At 46.5% G+C, this 17,733-nt stretch overlaps 1 protein-coding gene across 4 annotated transcripts in view; it reads left to right on the top strand.

Annotated features, from left to right (window-relative positions):
• Nucleotides 1-5,363: 5,363 nt before the first annotated feature.
• CORO1C (coronin 1C) overlaps nucleotides 5,364-17,733 on the top strand; it is a 71,539-nt gene continuing 59,169 nt past the window's right edge. Inside the window, exon 1 of one of the 4 annotated variants that reach the window (XM_083710098.1) lies at nucleotides 5,364-7,190. In XM_083710098.1, coding sequence (XP_083566224.1) covers nucleotides 5,828-7,190 — 1,363 coding nt within the window. In that variant the 5' untranslated portion in view covers nucleotides 5,364-5,827. Of the gene's footprint in view, nucleotides 7,191-9,783; nucleotides 9,929-17,733 lie in introns of those variants that run through there. The other 3 variants (XM_083710101.1, XM_083710099.1, XM_083710100.1) reach the window with 3 other exon arrangements.

The raw sequence follows: 17,733 nt of genomic DNA, 5'->3' as shown, positions 1-17,733 counted from the left end.
TGACTCTTTGGCTGTAAACCATGGGATTAAAAAACCTACTTGTAACAATTTCGGGATGAGTCAGCTTTGTTTCCATCTCACAGGGAGTCTGCCCTGTAAGAGACCTACCAAATTCTGCCTTTAAAGGCAACCAGCCAGCCTTTGTCTCCAGGGCCTGGGTGAGGTTTTTTGGAACGCCTGAAATTGTCCTCATGCTGGAAGGAAATAAACTCTCAGTGTTTATCTTAGCCAAGGATTGCCCTGTGCTTTACCAGTCTCTTACTGACCATTTAAAAGTCATCAGCTGAAATGAGGAATGCTTTTAATTACCGTTTGGAGTTGACATGTTTCTGGGCTTGGGCCAGCTGTGCAGGCTGCTCTTGCTGTTGTTCCACAGAGCAAGTAGCCCCCTTTGGTGTGTGTTGACCTTCGCCTAGCGGGGTGAAGACCTGGGGATGGAGAGAAGCAGAGCAGAAGGTCAGTGCAGGCTCTGCAAGCACAAGGTCCCAGGTTTGATCCCTGCTGACATCTGCTGTTAACGTAAGAACCTGAGAAGAGCCCGCTGGATGAGGCCAGTGGCCCACCTAGTCCAGCATCCTGTTCCCACCAGATCCCTATTGTGGAAAACCAGCAAGCAGCCCCCGAGCCCAAGAGCCCTCTTCCCTCCTGTGTTTTTCCAGCAACTCGCATTCAGAAGCATCAATGCCTCCCAACTGGAGGCGAAGCAGAGCCATTGTGGCAAGTAGCCATTCGTGGCCTCTATGAATACTCTAAAAGCCATCCACATTGGTGGCCATCACTGCCTCCTGGGGGAGCCATGCCCCATAGCTTAACGGCATGAAGAAAACTTCATTTATCTGTTCTGAATCTTCCAATTTTCAGCTTCATTTGATATACATGAGTTCTAGTGTTATGGGGGGGGGGGGGTATCTGTCGCCTCCCACTCACCATTTCTCTAAACTAAAAAGTCCCAAACGAAAGGAAACCTTCATGAGTCTTTCATTTAAAAAAAAAAAAACAACCAAAACAGATTTCTAAATAAACCTTGATTCAAGGGTTCTTCTGTAATCCCCAGAAATAGCAGATGCAGAAGCTAGTTGAACTTTTGCATCATTGAAGGCATTTTTTCTTTTGTTTTGTTTTGCACTGGGGAGCAAAAACACTGTTCTCACCAGCCATTGTTAGACAGCATCATAAAACCTAGAATATTCCATGTATCCAACTGCTGGCAAGTTTTATTCTGTGTGTGTGTGCAACAGATTGAAAGTTTATATCCTGTTGTGAAGGTTTCCATGGCAAAGCCAGGCAACAATCAGCAGCCAAATATGTTTTAGTTGACTGGGCAGAGAGGGACTTTTTCCCTCTCCTCTTCTTGTTCTTGAACTGATCAAGGGAGAATTAGCCCACAAACTCTTGTTGGGGTCTTGCACTACTTGGGCTCCAGCTGATGCAGAAGTATTGCTGACACTTCTGGGGGTGTCCCAGTGCCCTCCCCAAGCAGCAGCAAGTGCAGCCACGCCATCCTGTTAACACCGCCCCCCCTGCAGGGATGGCCAGCTAGTGCCTCCTGGAACCATTTAAAATTCACTTATTGATCTATAATATACATAGCAATGCAATTCAGAAATAATCTTAGAGTGCTTTTGAACAATGAAATACAGTAATAAAATAATTTGAAAGCAATGAAACATGCAAGAAAAAAACCTGACACATTATCAGTATCCCTCAGTCCTTAAAGGGCTCTGGACAGGAAAGAGGCAGAATGCCACAAGACATCACCCGCCTCCCCTCAGAAAGCTGCCTTAGACATTTTGATTTATTGTCATGGTTTTATTTTCTTTCTTTTTTTAAAAGACTGTTGTGTCATTTATTATATACATTTCATCTGGGGTCACAAGTCCAGGAAGACTTCTTATTTCTGCTTCTACAACAGAGCCAAATAGGCTGCCTTATTCATTGTTCCATAGGCTGCAGCTTCACCCTCTTCAGACTTTCTTTTCTACATATTATTGCTGAAGTGCGAAACCCATTTGGCCGTGGGGGTTTGGTCCTCTACCATCAGTCATGTTTGCTTCAGTCCCCGTGGTACAAGGCCCCATAAATGTTTGTCATTCTTCCTGATAATGGCTTGCCCAATATCTTTCCAAAATGTATTAGCATAACACACCTTTTTCCTTCTCAAGACGTTCTTATGTGCACTTTGCTGGGCTAAGAAACTCCTAATTTGATCACCAGATTTGTCTGTCCTTAAAAGATCTAGCTGATTTTGCTTTCTGCACTCTGCATCAAACCAAGACAGTATTGGAAATTTTGTATTTTACCAAATTCTGTCTGTGGTTCTCTAGCAGGGCCTGCTATAAACTAAGAGGCTCATACAACAAAAATATAATATTTAGAATATATTGGACCCCATTACATTTGTTTTAAAAAGGGCTCTCTAAGGTATCTAACTGTTGGAGATGCACTAGGGATAATGCTTCTCTAAAACATATGTTTTTTCTTTGTCCTATATTGAAAGATTTTTGGCAGAAGGTAACTGAAACTATCAACAGAACTGTATGGAATAAGTTTACATTTACAGAGCAAAATATCCTTTTGAATTATATACCCAGTACATGGAACCTTACAAAAGGACAATATGAATGGAGTCTCCGTGCCCCTAACTAAAGCAAAAAGACATATTGATGAATTTGAAAAATAAAAATGTGGCAGCTCCCTTCTACGATTGGATTAAAAACGTATACAAACTTGCAACATAAGAACATATGGGCAATCTATCCAGAAGATATTTGTGTTTTGATGAGTTTTGCCCTCTTCCTGCCCCCTGTTCCTTCATTTTCCTCCTCTCTAAGCTCTTTGATGGCTGAAGAACAGCCTTTAATTTCCTAGTTCTAATCTGCTGGAAGGAAGTGATAGCGCTGGGTACCTTCACCTTATCTGATGTTAGACATTGTTTGAAGAAAGTGAGGCACTGGGAGAGGGGGCTCATGAATAATCTGTAGGCAGTCAGGCAAGCCACACAGCTTAGCTATCTATAAATCGGATGATGTTGGGCATAGTTTTGGGAGAAGCGCCGGCTCCCTCGGCCAGTAAAGCAAGATGAGCGCCGTAACCCCAGAGTCGGTCACGACTGGACCTAATGGTCAGGGGTCCCTTTACCTTTACATGCACAAACTGATGGCCAGAGGGTTGTGCAAAAACTGAAGACTGCCTGGGGGTGTCACTTTGCCACTTCATGAGGGCTTCCCAGTGGCAGATAGAAGTGCTTGCTTGGTAATGGATATAATGCTTGCTGTTTAGAATAAAATCTTAAAAATCTTCTCACTCACTCGTGTTTGTATTGCCTCTGAATCTCATTTTAAAAGAACCAGCTTCCATTTGGCAAGACAACAACTTTCATATAAACACAGGTATTTTCGGTACAGAGATTCTGAGAGAGCAGAAAAGACTTTTTATGTATGCTGGCCCAGAATACTACTGGCCCAGAGATGGAAAGAAGGTAAAGTTCCAACCAGAGGAATGGTTGATGAAGGTGATGGACTATGCTGAAACGGTGAAATTGACTGGGAAAATCAGAGACCAGGATGAGAAGAAGTTTAGGAAGGAATGGGAAAAATTTATAGTCTATTTAAGAGAACATTATAAACAAAAACTTCGGCAGGATTAGAGTAATACTTGTAAAAGACAAAATATAATGGAAAAAGTTAATAATAGATACTGTATTGGCCTGAATATAAGCCTCACTTTCCCCCAAAATTCCAACTGTGAAAAGTTAAAGTGCGTCTTAAATTCGCAACCTTACAAAAATTGGCTTTTACGATAGCGCTGCTAAAACAGACCTATGGTAAAACAGAACAGGTGTGAGTGCCTGCAGAATTTTAAGGGTATTTTAAGGGCTTATATTTGGGTATTGCCTTTTCTTCTCCCCTCCCCCCCCCCCCGAATTTTAAAGGTGCGGCTTATATTTGAGTGTGGCTTATATTTGGGCCGATACGATATAACAAATTGGGGGGGGGGGGATAAACTGAGAGAAAAGGGATTGACAATGAAACCAGAGAAGTGAGGGGGGGGGTCAAGGGATTCTGAGAATCCTAAATGTGAAGGTGAATAATATGTTTAAATTGAAATTTGTCATGCAAAACAATAGAAATATTTTATAAAAAAAGAAGATGCTGAGGACCTTGACCAAGGAACTGGTTGAATGGGTTAGCAAGAGTCCTTGTTTACTGATTCTAGTCTCATATTCACAGGACCATAGGTTTGGAAGAGAACCAGGGGTGTCATCCAGACTGACTCCACCGCCAACGCCATAGCAATACTCTGGTTTAGGGTTTGGAGTCATCTCCAAACTGCTTTAGCTAAGCAAGTGAAGGCTTTAGGAAGGTGCGAAAGAAAAGACTCGCCCCTCCTTAGACCCCCAAAAGCACCTCCAAATATTGCTGTGAGGCATTTTTCATTCCAAGCTGACTAAAGTGCTGAGCAGGAGCTGGGGAGGCACTGAGGCGTATTGCTGCAAGACCCTGCTTGTCATCGCCATCACGTCCCATGAAGAGGGGAAGGGGGGGGTCTTCTGCTTGCTGGGCCCAGATGCAGATGCGGAGCTGGGGGCCAGAGAACCAGCCTGACTTCCCCACACAGCAGCAGCCAGACCCCCTGCCAAGACTCTGGTGTTTTTGCTCTGTCCCTGCAAGGGAGTCTTGGAAGCCTCATACCTAGCAAGCCATAAAAGGCAAGGAGTGGAGGGAGAATCGGGGGGGGGGGGGTCTGGACAGCAGCCATTGCACACAGCCCTGCCCCCTCGTGGGCTGAAGGTGTAGAGCACCAAACCAGCTGATCTTTGGGAGAGATTTAAAGGACTTTATTATCAGCAGAGCCTTGCTCCAAAGGGATGACATTGCAGGAAAGGCTTTGCAAATGCTTAGCATTTTTCCTAGTAAGTGTTGGCATCCATGAGGAATCTTATTTCCAAGGCTGCTGCCAGGCTTGTTGTTTATCTCCTGTACACTTTTGATGGCACAGCCATTTGCTTAGCGGTAACACATCTCTGCAACACAGTTCCAGGCTCAATCTCCCTCCTTGCCTGAAAAATGCCTTCTCCCCCCTCCTTCTGATCACTGGGAGCCAGAGCAAGGTCCACTCTTACACTGCCTGCGTGACACACCATCTAACGAAGGAGTGTCTGCGTAAAAGGGGATTGGGACAAGGGAGGTCGTCTTTAAAAATCAAACAAACCAGAACTACCTAGCCGGAAGGGCACCCATGTGTGGGCTCCTCTGCTTTTCCGTCTTTCCAACAAGCCACGGGCAGAGGGCCAGTTTCAGATGTGTAGAGATCTAACCATCTTGACCATAAATGACTGCAAAGGGAGGGCTGTGAATCGTCATCGTGAGTTGGTCCCAAAAGACAAATCACTGGAAATTGCTGGAGAAGCTTCTTGCAACCTGCTCTTGGGAAGGAGAAAGGCATTTGCTAGAATGTAATGCAGCCTTGCGACAAAGAAGTTTGCAGCTTGGAATCCACTGGACTTTTGGATGTGTCTTTTGCTCAGGTGGGGGACAAAATCCATTTTCTTTTAGTATATTTGTGTGTCCTGTTCTGGTAGAGAAACACATGCTGTGAATCTCCAAGGGGTGACCCACCCTGGATGTTGTTAATGTTGTTAATTGAGCTTCTGATGAACCACAGAGAGAGGTTTCCAAGCTACTGGTGGGCTCGTGGGTGCATCGTCTGTCCCCCTCCCCCCCACCAAAAATACAAGGGAAGCTGATGTGGAGGATTCTGAACTGAATGACATTTGGGGAACCGATTTTGTTGGGGTCTTGACTGCACAGGTGGTGTGCTGCTTGCCATGGAAGCCCCTGCGTGGCAGCACTCGGGGTATTCACTTGACAGCAAGAGCATCACAAAAAGGAAAGAGGCTCCCCACACCAGGAAAACGTCAAAGGTGAAATGTGATGGCTTTGTTTTGGCAACAGATGAGCAAATGGTGTGTGAGGGGACCAGGCCCAGGGATGGAGTCTGTGGAGTTCATGTCTCCACAAGACACCTGCAGATGAAGAGAGCCACAGGTGAGGCAGCTTCCACGGGGCAGCTGGCAGGGGAGCCCCTCCTCTCTGCGCCACACATGGCCATGCAGGCGCATGGGAAGGGCCTGGAAAGTCCAGCCTCTCTGCAGGTGCTCCAAAGGCAGCGCTCAGAAGACGCAGAAGCCAGGAAGACCACGGCTCTCTGCTATAGGCTAGAGGAAAGCAACCACAGCATCATGACCCAAGAGGGCGAAACCCACCCATTTGACTTTCCAGAATCTGAAAGGAAAAGGGAAATGACAGCGTGCAGTTGGCCACTGGTTCAAATAAATAACTTTGGCAGTCAAGAAAGTTTAGGAAGGGAGGCTGTGAGGGCAGATATGACTAGCACTTTCCAGGGGGTATTGAGGAGACAGTTAACACGCTCAGATTCAGAGAGCAGCGCTGAGAACAGGCAAGTGAATAAGCTGATGCTGAACTCCCCTGGCGAGGAAACCAAGGCTGGCTTCCTGAGTTCCCTGGATTCTCCAGAGGAGCCAAGAAATGGAGAGACGGAAGGCCCTCCGCTACGAAACCATGGGGAAACCAGAGGCCCACTGATTGCTCTTTGCAATGGGCAAAGTGGAGACCACATGCAGATGGCGAGCTGTGGCGCTTGGCCTGAGAGAGCAGCAATCGGCTGCAGTCATGTTACCCTGACTGGTGCAGAAGAGGCGGCAAGGGAGGTTCGTGGGAGCGATAAGGGAGCCAAGGGCCTTCAGATAAAGTTGCTGGCAGCTTCAAACCTTGCTTTGGTTTGGGGGGAGGCTGAAAAACATCCCAGGGAGAGAAGCCAACCCCGCAAGAGTGGGGAAGACCTTGGGGCCTGCAGTGAACTGGGCTTTGAGTCAAACAGCCAAGCAGGTGGCTTGCCAAGCCCTGGGGAAGGGGCAGAAGCAGCAGAGAACCTCAAGCCAACGGCAGCCATGGTGGTGACCCTGCAAAACCCCTCTCGCAGGACCAGCGAAAGTGGCAGAAGCAAAACCACTGGAGGAAAGCCCCCAGAAAATGGGGAATGTTGTCGGCTGCAGGAACAAAGGAAAACTAAAGAAGAGGATGAAAAAGCCCTCAGAGTGGCAGACATGAAGAAGACGTTTGAGAAGCGGAAGCCGGCAGGGGAGAAGGCTGCCCCACCTGCTCGGAAAGGTGAGACAGGGGTACTGTGACTGGGGCAGGATTGCCTATCTTTGCAATGGTTAAGGAGGTGCATTTAAAAAAACTCTTGACCGCCATCTTGGTCTCAGAGCACAAGAACACGGAACAGGTAAGAGAGCATCTTGTATTCAGATCGGCAGGTGTTCAAAAATTGCTGAAGTGGCACAGAGTTCTGCTTCAGAATGGATGTCCAGCAGCAGGAAGGAATAAATTAGTGTGTTGGGTTGGGCGAGAGAGAGAGATTGTTTGTGTGCTTTGCCTGTGAAGTTGACCAGGAAAGAAAGCTGGGATCACTGATGTGAGTTAAATATCAAGGAAGGGAGAAAATAAATCAAATAAACCAGCAATACCATAGTACTGCTTAAACCTGCAAAGGACTAGGAATTTCACAGGGCTGTGAAATTTTAGCACCTTTTGCCCTCCCCCATATTAGATCAGAGTATGTATTTCTTGGCTAACTTCTTGCTCACTCTGCTGAACTGAGCCCAAGACTTTAGTCCTAAAACTCTGGCCTGATGACACCAGCCCTGCAGGCGGACAAAACATCTGGCCCACTTTTCTGCTATGTCTGGTGGACTCAGCAAATGAGGCATTTTTATTTGTTTCAGCTGAGTAGCAAAGCTGCATCCCGTCCTTTTAGTCCCATGGCGTGACTCTGAGTGCAGCTTCCACATAAGCCTGTTATGGGATGGACGCTCCTCCTCAGGCCAGCACATTTTTGCAGCATCCATGTAATTTAGCTCAGTGGCAGAGCATCTGCTTGCCTGCAGAAGGTCCTTGGCTCCCCCGCCCCCCCCAGGGCATCTCCAGGGAGGGGGGGAGAGATCCCTGTTCCTCAAGAGCCCCTGCCAGTCAGCGCAGGCAGTTCTGAGCTCAGTGGACCAGTGGCCTGACTCAGCAGAAGACAGCTTTCTGTATTTCTATAAAATGCCAGCCCATGTCCCTGCCTTCTGCATTTACCCTTTCCACAGAAAATCTGTTTAAAAATCCATTGCTGACAGCCTCTTTGCAATACTAAGCCCCTGTGAAGTGATGGACTGTCTGCTTTAAACTAGAATTTTTCCCAATGTGGTATTTATTTAGCATCACACAGTTTGTAGCTGGGATGCTACAGATGTTCTATTATTCTGAGCATTTGATACTTGGGTTATTCTTTGGTTGGAAAAGATGCCGCCTTATTCCAAAAATGGTATAGCATTCTCATATGCAGAACTGGGTGCCCCCCCTTCAGTTGCCTTGGTGATGAGAGAAGACAGCACATAGTGGTCTTGGGCAAAACCAGCAAAGGAATTTGCTGTCACACAGAGACATACCTAGGCTCCCTTGTGCCCCTGGAAAGGAGCTGTCTCAGAGCCCCCTCCCTCTCTGCCGAGGCACCCAGAGCAGCAGGGCAGCCCCCCAGGGAGTGCGCAGGTGGGTGGGCAGGCCCTAGGCACTCCAAACTAGAGAGGGATGCACGGTTTTTGTGCCCTCCTGGGAGGGGGCAACATAGTCAACCCCCTAGGTATGCCCCTGCTGCCAGGAGAAATTGGTCTGACCCTGCAGGACTCAGGTCAGCTCCCCTTCCTGGTCAAAAGCTGGATGCAACAGCAAGTCACACTACTGTAAATATGATTCTTGCTATCGATTTCCCTAACCCAATCTCCCTAGACATAGGAGAGGAAGGTACTGAAGCCCAGAGTCAGTGTCCACCTGAAACAGACAACGGCTCCAGCAAATATGTCAACGGGGGGGGGGGGCACTTTGCTTATTTTAAATCTGCGGTAATTTTGCTTTGCAATAGATCAGTTGCGGTATACAGGTGCCTATGAACTGCTGATCTTATTGAACCCCCTGAAGGTGGCCCTCCTCTCGCGGCTTCGAAGCGAGGAAGTCCAGGAGGGCAAGCCCCGGGGCCCGGCTGCAGAAAGGGAAGCCCAGCGATGGAGCAGCTCCGCGGGCCAAAGGCAGCTTAGGAGGACTTCGGGCATTCTGGAACGATGCCGTTCCCCTTTACCAAATGCTTTTTAAAAATAATAATAATAATAATAATAATCTAAGAGTCTGTTTTAATTTCACCACCCTTTTCTTCCACCCAACCCCTCTTTCCAAAAGCGCTGCTCTTTGCTGAATTAACTCCGCAGACTGTGCAGGACTGGAGCCCTCAAGGTCTTTACAAAAATCACAGCCCCACAATGCTGGAAATAGATTAGGAATATTCATTGAGGAGCCACCTTCCGAGCCCAGCCCTTCGCTCGAAGGTCTCGGGGAGGAGCGAGAGGCAGGCCACGTCCCGGGAACACACACGAGGCCTCTCTGCGAGTCCGACTCGGACACGTGAGAATGAGGAGTTGCGTGTGCGAGCGCGGGGGAGCGAGCGGGGAGGCGGGGCCGCGGACAAGGGAGGAGGCGCGTGCCCGCGCCCGGCGCGCGCTCCCCCCCCCGGCGCGCCCCTCCTCGCTTCCTCTCGCGCCGCGCCTTCCCCTTACAGCGAGAGACGCTGGTTGGACGCCTTCCGTCCCGCGCTGGGCGGCGATTGGCTGCCCCGCCTCTCCCCTCCGCGAGGGCGGGACATGAGGTTGGCTGAGGCGACGCGAGAGGGCGGGGCGGCGCAGGGCGTGGTCGGGGCGGGGCGTGGGGCGTCCCGCCCCCTGGCGGCCGGTCTCGGCGCGTGTCCGTCAGTCAGTCGGAGTCGGGCGAGCAGGAAGGAGGCGCGCGGGCGAGGTAAGGGGAGGCGGACGCGTGTCCATGTGCATGCGCGCTCGCGTGTTCCTCTGGGGCGGGCGGGGGGGTCCTCGCTTCTGGGTGCCCGGCGACGCGCGTCGCGCCCCTTCCGAGAGGTCCGGGGGGAATCCCGGTCCCGGGAAAGCGGCGGGGCTGGCCTCCCCCCCCCCCGCCCCCCAGGCTGCCCTCCTGCCTCCCAAGGAAACGTCCTGCAAAATCCAGTGCCCATAGGGATTCAAGAAAACAATGCATTTTTGTTTGCACTTAAAGAACAACAACAGAAAACGTGGGTCTCATGGGGGCAGGCTTAAAAAAAAAAAGACATTTGCATCTTCCTTATTAAAAAAAATGCTGCATGTCTGATACACAAGATACACATTTATAAATCTGTAACTGCAGGTGAGAGCATGTCAGGTTTGGTATTGGAGAAGGGAAGTGGAGGTTTGTAATTGTCAGGTGGTCCGAGTGGTCATGTTCAAATAATTTCCATCTTTGACTCAAAAGGGGGGGGGGGGAGAGAAAGGGCTCTTGAAGCAGCTTATGTAAGCGGCAGGGAGATGCCATTTAAAAGAGCCTGGGCTTCTTTGGAAGCAGAGATGTCTTCAGGGTGTCGGGTTTAGTGGGATGTGGGGGCTGCAGATGTGGGCAGTGGCGTAGCTTGGGGGGCGGGGGGGCCGGGCGCAACATCTGGGGGTTCGGGGGTGCAAATCCGTGGGTTAGGGGGCGCAAATTACTTGCCTTGCCCTGGGTGCTGATAACCCACGCTATGCCACTGGATGTGGGGTTAGGATGAGAGGCCTGGGGGTTGTGTGAGCCGTCATGGTGAGACCGTGGATGGGCAAGAAGGGAAGGAGGGGGGTGACTGGGGAGGAACTGAGGGGAACATAAAGGTTTGTTCATGTGAGAGACAACTCAAGGTGCTAAGTCCAGGTAGCCCAGGAAGCTGATAAAGGGTGGTGGGAAGCTTTCCAGTTTGGGGAGGGAGGTGCAGGCGATAATGTTTCTCTGTTTTGGGGGGCGGGCAGGTTGTCCTCAGGGTGTATTTGAGACTTGGGTGCTGGTGACGGAGGAGGGACTTGGGTGTGTTGCTTTATGGCAGCAGCTAATTGAGGAGGGAGGGGAGGGTTATGTCATGGGGAGAGCCAGTTGCTGGTTAGGGCAGGTGTTTGGTGCTCTGTTGCAAATTGTGGAGAGGTCAGGGGAACAAGAAGGATGTCCATTTATGGGGGGCTGCAGGTGTTTGGGGTGGGGTATGTCTCCCTGTGATGGTTGAGGGAGAGCAGCGCAGCAGCAGTCGTTAAAAAGGAATTCTCAAGGAAATCTGCTTTTCTGTTTGGGGAAATTGTGCGTGTGCAATTTCTACAGCTGAATACCGGGAAATTGTGGGTTAAAGGAAGTGTAAAGATAATTTTTAGGAACTCTGAAGAGGGTTTCATAATGGCTGTCTTCTGTAGATAGGATTCCTTCTAAAGGAGGAAGCTGACACATGCTGCTTGGCAACCCTGGAGAGAGGTTTGCAGTTGGATAAAAGTCTCCTTCAAATACCTCACAGAGGAATACAGCAGTATATTCTGTATGTGGGGGAAGTGTTTTTAGAAGATAGCAATAAATGCCTTCAGTTGGCATGGGATACGTCTGTTGCAGGGCTGGACTAGGCAGCTGAGTCTGCTGCTCAAAGAATGGGCATCTTTTGCGGAGAAGAAGCCTGTTGAGGTGCAAACTGTAATTCTTCCTCAGTATTGCACATTTTATGACTAAGAATAATGTGAGCACTTCTGTGTGGGATGGAATACAGTTCTTTTGTTCTTTAGATTGTTGACTATTTCTGAGGAGGGGAAAATATTAGTCAGTTGCATACAATGTGTGTGGCATGCAGTGGAACATGATGTCTAAGAAGAAGGGGGAAGGGTAGATGACTGTGCCTGCCATGCATGCTAGGCTGTAAGGCCAGTGGAGTTCAGCAGGTCATAATTCATAGAATCAGAGAATTGCAGAATTGGAAGGGACACCAAGGAACCTCAACTAGATCATACATGACAGGTGGCCATCTACCTCTGCTTGTAAACCTCCAAGGAAGGAAAGTCCACCACCTTTCGTGGGAGTCTTGTCCACTACTGAACAGCTCTTACTGTCCTAAAGTTCTTCCTGATGTTTAGTCAAAATAGCCTTTCATGTAACTTGAATCAATTGGTTTGGGTCCTATCCTCTGGAGCAGGAGAAAACAAGCTTGCTCCCTCATGTGACAGCCCTTTCAATATTTGAAGATGTATATCATATCTGTTCTGAGTCTCTTCTTCTTCAGGCTAAACATTCCCAACTCCCTCAGCCGTTCCTAAGGCTTGGCTTCCAGACACTTGATCATCTTGGTCACCCTCCTCTGCACAAGTTTCAACTTGTCAATATCCTTCTTAAATTGTGGCACCCAGAACGGGAGACAGTACTCCAGGTGTGGTCTAACCATAGAATGGTACTATGATTTCCCTTGATGGGAACATTCTGTTGATGTAGCCTAGAATAGCATTAGCTTTTTTTGCTGCCGCATAACGCTGTTGACTCATGTTCAACTTGTGGTCTGCTAAGACCTCTAGATCTTTTTCACATGTACTGCTAGTAAGCCAGATGTTCCCCATTTTATATTTGTGCAGCAGGTTCTTCCTGCTTAAGTGTAGAACCTTACAGTTGTCCCTATTGAAATGCAGCTCTCTCCTTGCCTTCTTTATCATGCCATCACCAGGTTGGGCATTACTCTCCTTTTGGGTGAAGACAGAGGTAAGGTAGATGTTGAGCAGTTCTGCCTCTGTCACACAGAAGCATTTCTTTGTCTTCACACAAAGCAATCATGGGATTGTATTGTAAATTTACATAACTCTTAATTATTTGCATATTTTGGTTCTGCCTGTTTCCTTCTGTCAAAATGTCATTTGTAGGATCCTCAGGGTAGGGACCTGCTTTTATGTTGTTCTTACCTTATTCACATGTTAATGGTAAGCCATAGATTATGGCCTCCTATGAACGACAACTTCAGCTTCTTTACTTTTCCTTCCTGGCATACAGGAGAGTCAGTTTCTACCTCAGAGTTATATCTGAAGCAGGGATTGTGGATTATTTGCTCCAATGAAATCTCAATCTGTAGCTAAGGTTTGTTCATTGCTTACTGATTGCTATTTTTTATTACATTTTTTATTTATACTTATTTATTGCACTTGTAAGTCATACTTTTAATGAGAAATAAGCTCAGAACGACTTACAATGTAGTACAAAAATTAATACCAAATAAAAACAAAAACTTATACTTATATAGATATATATAACAGTCAAATACATCCCACCCACTAAAGGAGGCTACAATATCTAAAACTCTCCTGAGCTAAAGGTCAAAAGTCCATTTAAAAAGAATCATTTTTGCCTGGCACCTAAACGTAGCCAATGATGGCACCAGGCAAGCCTCCCTGGGGAGAGCATTCCAAAAGTGGGGAGCCACCACTGAAAAGGCCCGTTCTCATGTTGCCACCATCTGCACCTCCCTCTGAGAGGGCGCACGGAGAAAGACCTCAGATGGTGAGTGCGGGGAGAGGTGGTCCTTGAGTTATTGCGGTCCTAAACTGCATAAGGTTTTAGAGGTCAGAACTAGCACTTTAAATTGACCCCTGAAGCAAATTGGTAGCCATTGCAGTCATGCCAGAATTGGTTTTATATGCTCAGATCATCTTGTACTGGTCAGCAATCTGTCCACCAAGGTTTGCACCAGCTGTAATTTCTGAATTGTCCTCAAAGGGGGTGGCATGCATACATGGTTCTCTCCCTCCTTTTTTTATCTGACCCTTGATCACTATAGACCACTCTGACTCAGGTGTAACACTACAGCTGGGATCCTAGCTTGTTTCTTCTGTGCAGCAAGTGGGTGAAACAAAGTGGTCAGGGCTGTGCATACACAGTAAGCCGTTAACTATGGTTTGCCTTGGCATGGAAAATGGGCCTCTGTAAGATGCGACTTTCATTGAAAGTGGAGTAATTCTTAATTCTTAGAAGCTTTTCTTACCATTTGTGAAATGCTATATGGATTTTCTAACTCACAAAATGTAAACTAATTACCTTTCTCAAGCATATGCATCATTGTACTAATGTATAAGAAAATGACAAAGAAATCAGCTGCAAGCTGACTAGACATAGAAATAAAACTGACTAGCCTAGTAGGTCATCATAAAGCTGAGCTGCTCTGCATGTACAATAGAGCATGTTTGCTCTGTGTGCCTATTTTTTTTCTGATTGGTTCAGAGATGGTATGGTAACCCTATGCTCATCTGCTTGCAAGGGCCTTCCCACGCGGAGGGTGCTCTTCATCTGTGACCCCCATGATCCCTTCGCACAACCCATGTATGTTTCCCTCTCCAGCCGTGTGGTGGATGCCAGACTTTCATGCTTTGCTTGCTCCCTTTTTGTGTATAAAACAAGGTAATTTACAATCAGGATCTAAAATATATTAAAACCTAAAGCAACTGAAACGTTTATAAAACCACAGCTTAAAAACATAGGCTAAAAACATTTTACATTTTACAACGCTCAGTGAGTTCATTAAAGCGCAAGTCCTAGAACTCCAAAGAGGAGGTGTGTGTGGGGGGGGGGGTATTGCAGGCTCACTTTGGGATGTGGTGATGCCCATGCAATGCCCCCCCTCCCATTTCTCCTGGGCTGCTGTGTCCACCTGGGTTGGGTGCAAATTCCTGAACAGTCTGCTCCCTCTGGGTGTACAATAAATTGGTTGAGAAAGAACTTGTAAGCAGAGTGCAAAGGTGGTAAAAAGCTGAGGTGCGATTGAGTGAGTCTCTGGCTTAAGGGAACTGTAATGATAAATTGACTGAGGATAGACCTATGGAGGAAAGCAGGGTGGTGGTCTAGGTTTGCTGGAGGTGGGGAACAAAACAAATTGGGGCAATATAGCTTATCTTTTTATGTAAAAAAGGTTGCTATATATAACTTGCTGATGTTATTTTGTTACTTCATGTTTTTCAAAAGCTGTGTTTGCAGAGGTAAAAGATCAAAGTGCAAAAATCCCCAAATACACACCTGACTGCATGTGTTTTTGTGTCTTGCTACATAATCGTAAATTTTTAATGGATGGCTGTAGACTTTGAGTGGGAGAACTGCAATCCACATTGGTGCTTCCCCATACATACTGTGTTGGGATTGCTCTGTCTTCTGATGAGCTGCCTTTTCAAACATCATTGGATTTTTCGAGTTAAATCTTCATGCTTATTGCATCTGTCACAGTTGGGCTGTATCCAAGCACGAGGCAGGGAGTAGCTGCAATGAAATGTAAGGCCAGGGAAATTAATATTGCATCATAGTGATATAGGCTAGAAGCGAGGGAGAAACTAATGGTGCTTAATAACTGCATATTTATTGCATGCATGTTAAAATTGGACATTTTTAATAATCACATAATTGAAGGAATCATTTGAGCATTACACGACAATTTGGCTCACTAAAAGTGCTTGGAGCTTTGTTTTAAAACACATTTTAAAAATTATCTTACACTTCTATTGACTTAAAAAAAGGACCAGTTTAACTTTTGATTTGCTTTGAAAACTGGGCTGTGCACTTTTTCTAACAGAAGCTGCATTGCATTGCTGTAGCTTTTGCCAACATAATGTCCAGACATTTTGGACTACAGCTCCCATCAGTCCCAATCCCGCAGCAGCTGGGGGTGATGGGAATTGTAGTCTGAGGCATGTGGAGAACACTCATTGGCAAAGGCTGGGTTGCCATGTCACAGATGCTGCCATCTAGGGAGGTCTCACCCAGTATTCCAAGCACCATTCTAGAGTGCTCCCTTAGTGCACAACAGAAAGGTATACCAGCAGATAATCCTGGGCTGGGACCTATAGTTGTAGAGAAGGTGGGATAATTTTTTGACTAGGCTCCTTTGCAGAACTGCAGTTCTTGTGGTTCTTTGAGAACCATGACAATTCAGTAGTTTGCGTTTGTGATATGCTTACCTGCATAGCGTAACAATGGTTTTGAGACCTGTGTTGTTTACATAGGTGGGCAATAGATGGTGGGGTTGTCCTGCAACAAGTATCTGAGTTTAGTATGAGATCTCTTGTCCAGTACACTTCTCTTTTACCTGTGGCTTTCAGAAGGAGCCATTATTGAGTCAAGGTAAAAATCCTGCGTAACAAGGTATGTCTGATTCAGGGCGAAAGCAAGGCAGCATACAGAGAAAATGTAGAAGTGTGAGGAGGGAAATGCAGTTCTTTGTGTGCTGGATAAACAACATTGTGGGATTGTTAGGTGGGAAGAATACTCCTGTACTTGAGGACTGCTTCAAAAAGTGCTAAGCTTGAGCTCTATGAGATCAATATTTTTGTCAGGATGAAGGACTGCAAAAGAGGACTAAGAAGATCTTCATTATTCTTTGCATTGCAACAGATTTTAAAAGTAGTAAATCTTACGGAGGATGGAAAATTTGTTGGCATTAAGACTTGCAACAGTGTTCTGATATTTGCAACTTCCTACCTATGTTTAACGAACTACAAAGCCTGCATGTCTCATATATGTGACAACATACCCTGGGAGTGTGCACTGTCTTTGCAGGGAGTTGTTGCTGTGAATTTTTAGGAAACCTTCATTCTGGTGGGGGCAGAGAATGCATCTGGTCAGAGTGTGGCGAGAGCATCTTCCAGCTGGCCCTTGGTGTCCTTTGATTAAGGAGCCATGGGTATTTGATTTGACAGTGAGCTTAATCTCTACTAATGTAATTAGTTTTCCCTTTCTTCACTGATGCAAACCTTCCTCCCCTGCAATAATTCCATTTAAAAAGCAGGAGCAATGAAATTAAAATAATGCTAGCACAAACCCTAAACCGATTAAAATGGAGTATAATCAGGTGTCTAAAGGGGGGATTATGAGCCCTTGGGTGGAATCTTCTGGCATTTGAGAAGAGTTAAGTTGCATGGAAATTCTCTTCCAAAAAATATCATGCCATGCAGATAGCACTTGTGAACACCAGGACTAATATTTTGGGAGAAACAAACAGGTTCTTCTATCTATTATTGATCCTGAGTTATAGCAACCAGTCTGATATGATTTTTTAAAATAAAAGGCTGTAATGAGCATGAGATGACTCCCACCCCTGCAAATCTCCTAATCCCACCCTTCATGTACCAGCACCATTAATTGGCAGGTAAAGTCCTGAACTTGCAAAAAACTGAACATGAATCATGTACATGTCTCTAACATTGATCAGTTGCACATATATAGTAGATGCAATTAAAGCTGGAAATTATCCAGAGATGAGTGGTTCACAGCCCAGAGAGCCCTCTGTCCCAAGAGTGTTCCCTGAGATTTGCAGGGGAGGCCCTCCTTTCTGCCCAGTGCAGTGAGAGCAAGATAGGACTGTCTTTGTGGTGGAACCCATTTAATGGAAATCCTTTCCCTCAGACGTATTACTAGTGGCTTCATTCTTTGGTTTTCAGTGCCATTTAAAGATGTATCACTTCATAGACTTTGAAACACAATCTAGATGAGCAATTGTAAAATTGTGCAGACTTGTCCTTTGAAATTGGCCTTTGAAAGGTGTAGGATGTTGCACGTGTTCTGACTTCAGTCTCTCAAACAATTCCCTCACTTTGTGGGGGTTTCAGCAAGAAACGGGGGTTGATTTCTTTGAAGCCTGGTTGAGAAACTTTCTGAATATTCAGTACTATAATATCTTTATGTTATCTGTGCATGTTGGGATTTTTTTACCTGGCTGGGAATGTCACATTTTGCTTATTGAAACATGAATCTTGGTTCTTGACAAATCCATCATCATTAACTGATGCAAGAGTTG

This window comes from Podarcis gaigeae (assembly GCF_964106915.1).
Source record: "Podarcis gaigeae genome assembly, chromosome: 13".
NCBI classification, from domain to species: domain Eukaryota; kingdom Metazoa; phylum Chordata; class Lepidosauria; order Squamata; family Lacertidae; genus Podarcis; species Podarcis gaigeae.
Note: the sequence above shows the minus strand (reverse complement) of the source record. Positions and strands in the feature narration are given on the sequence as shown.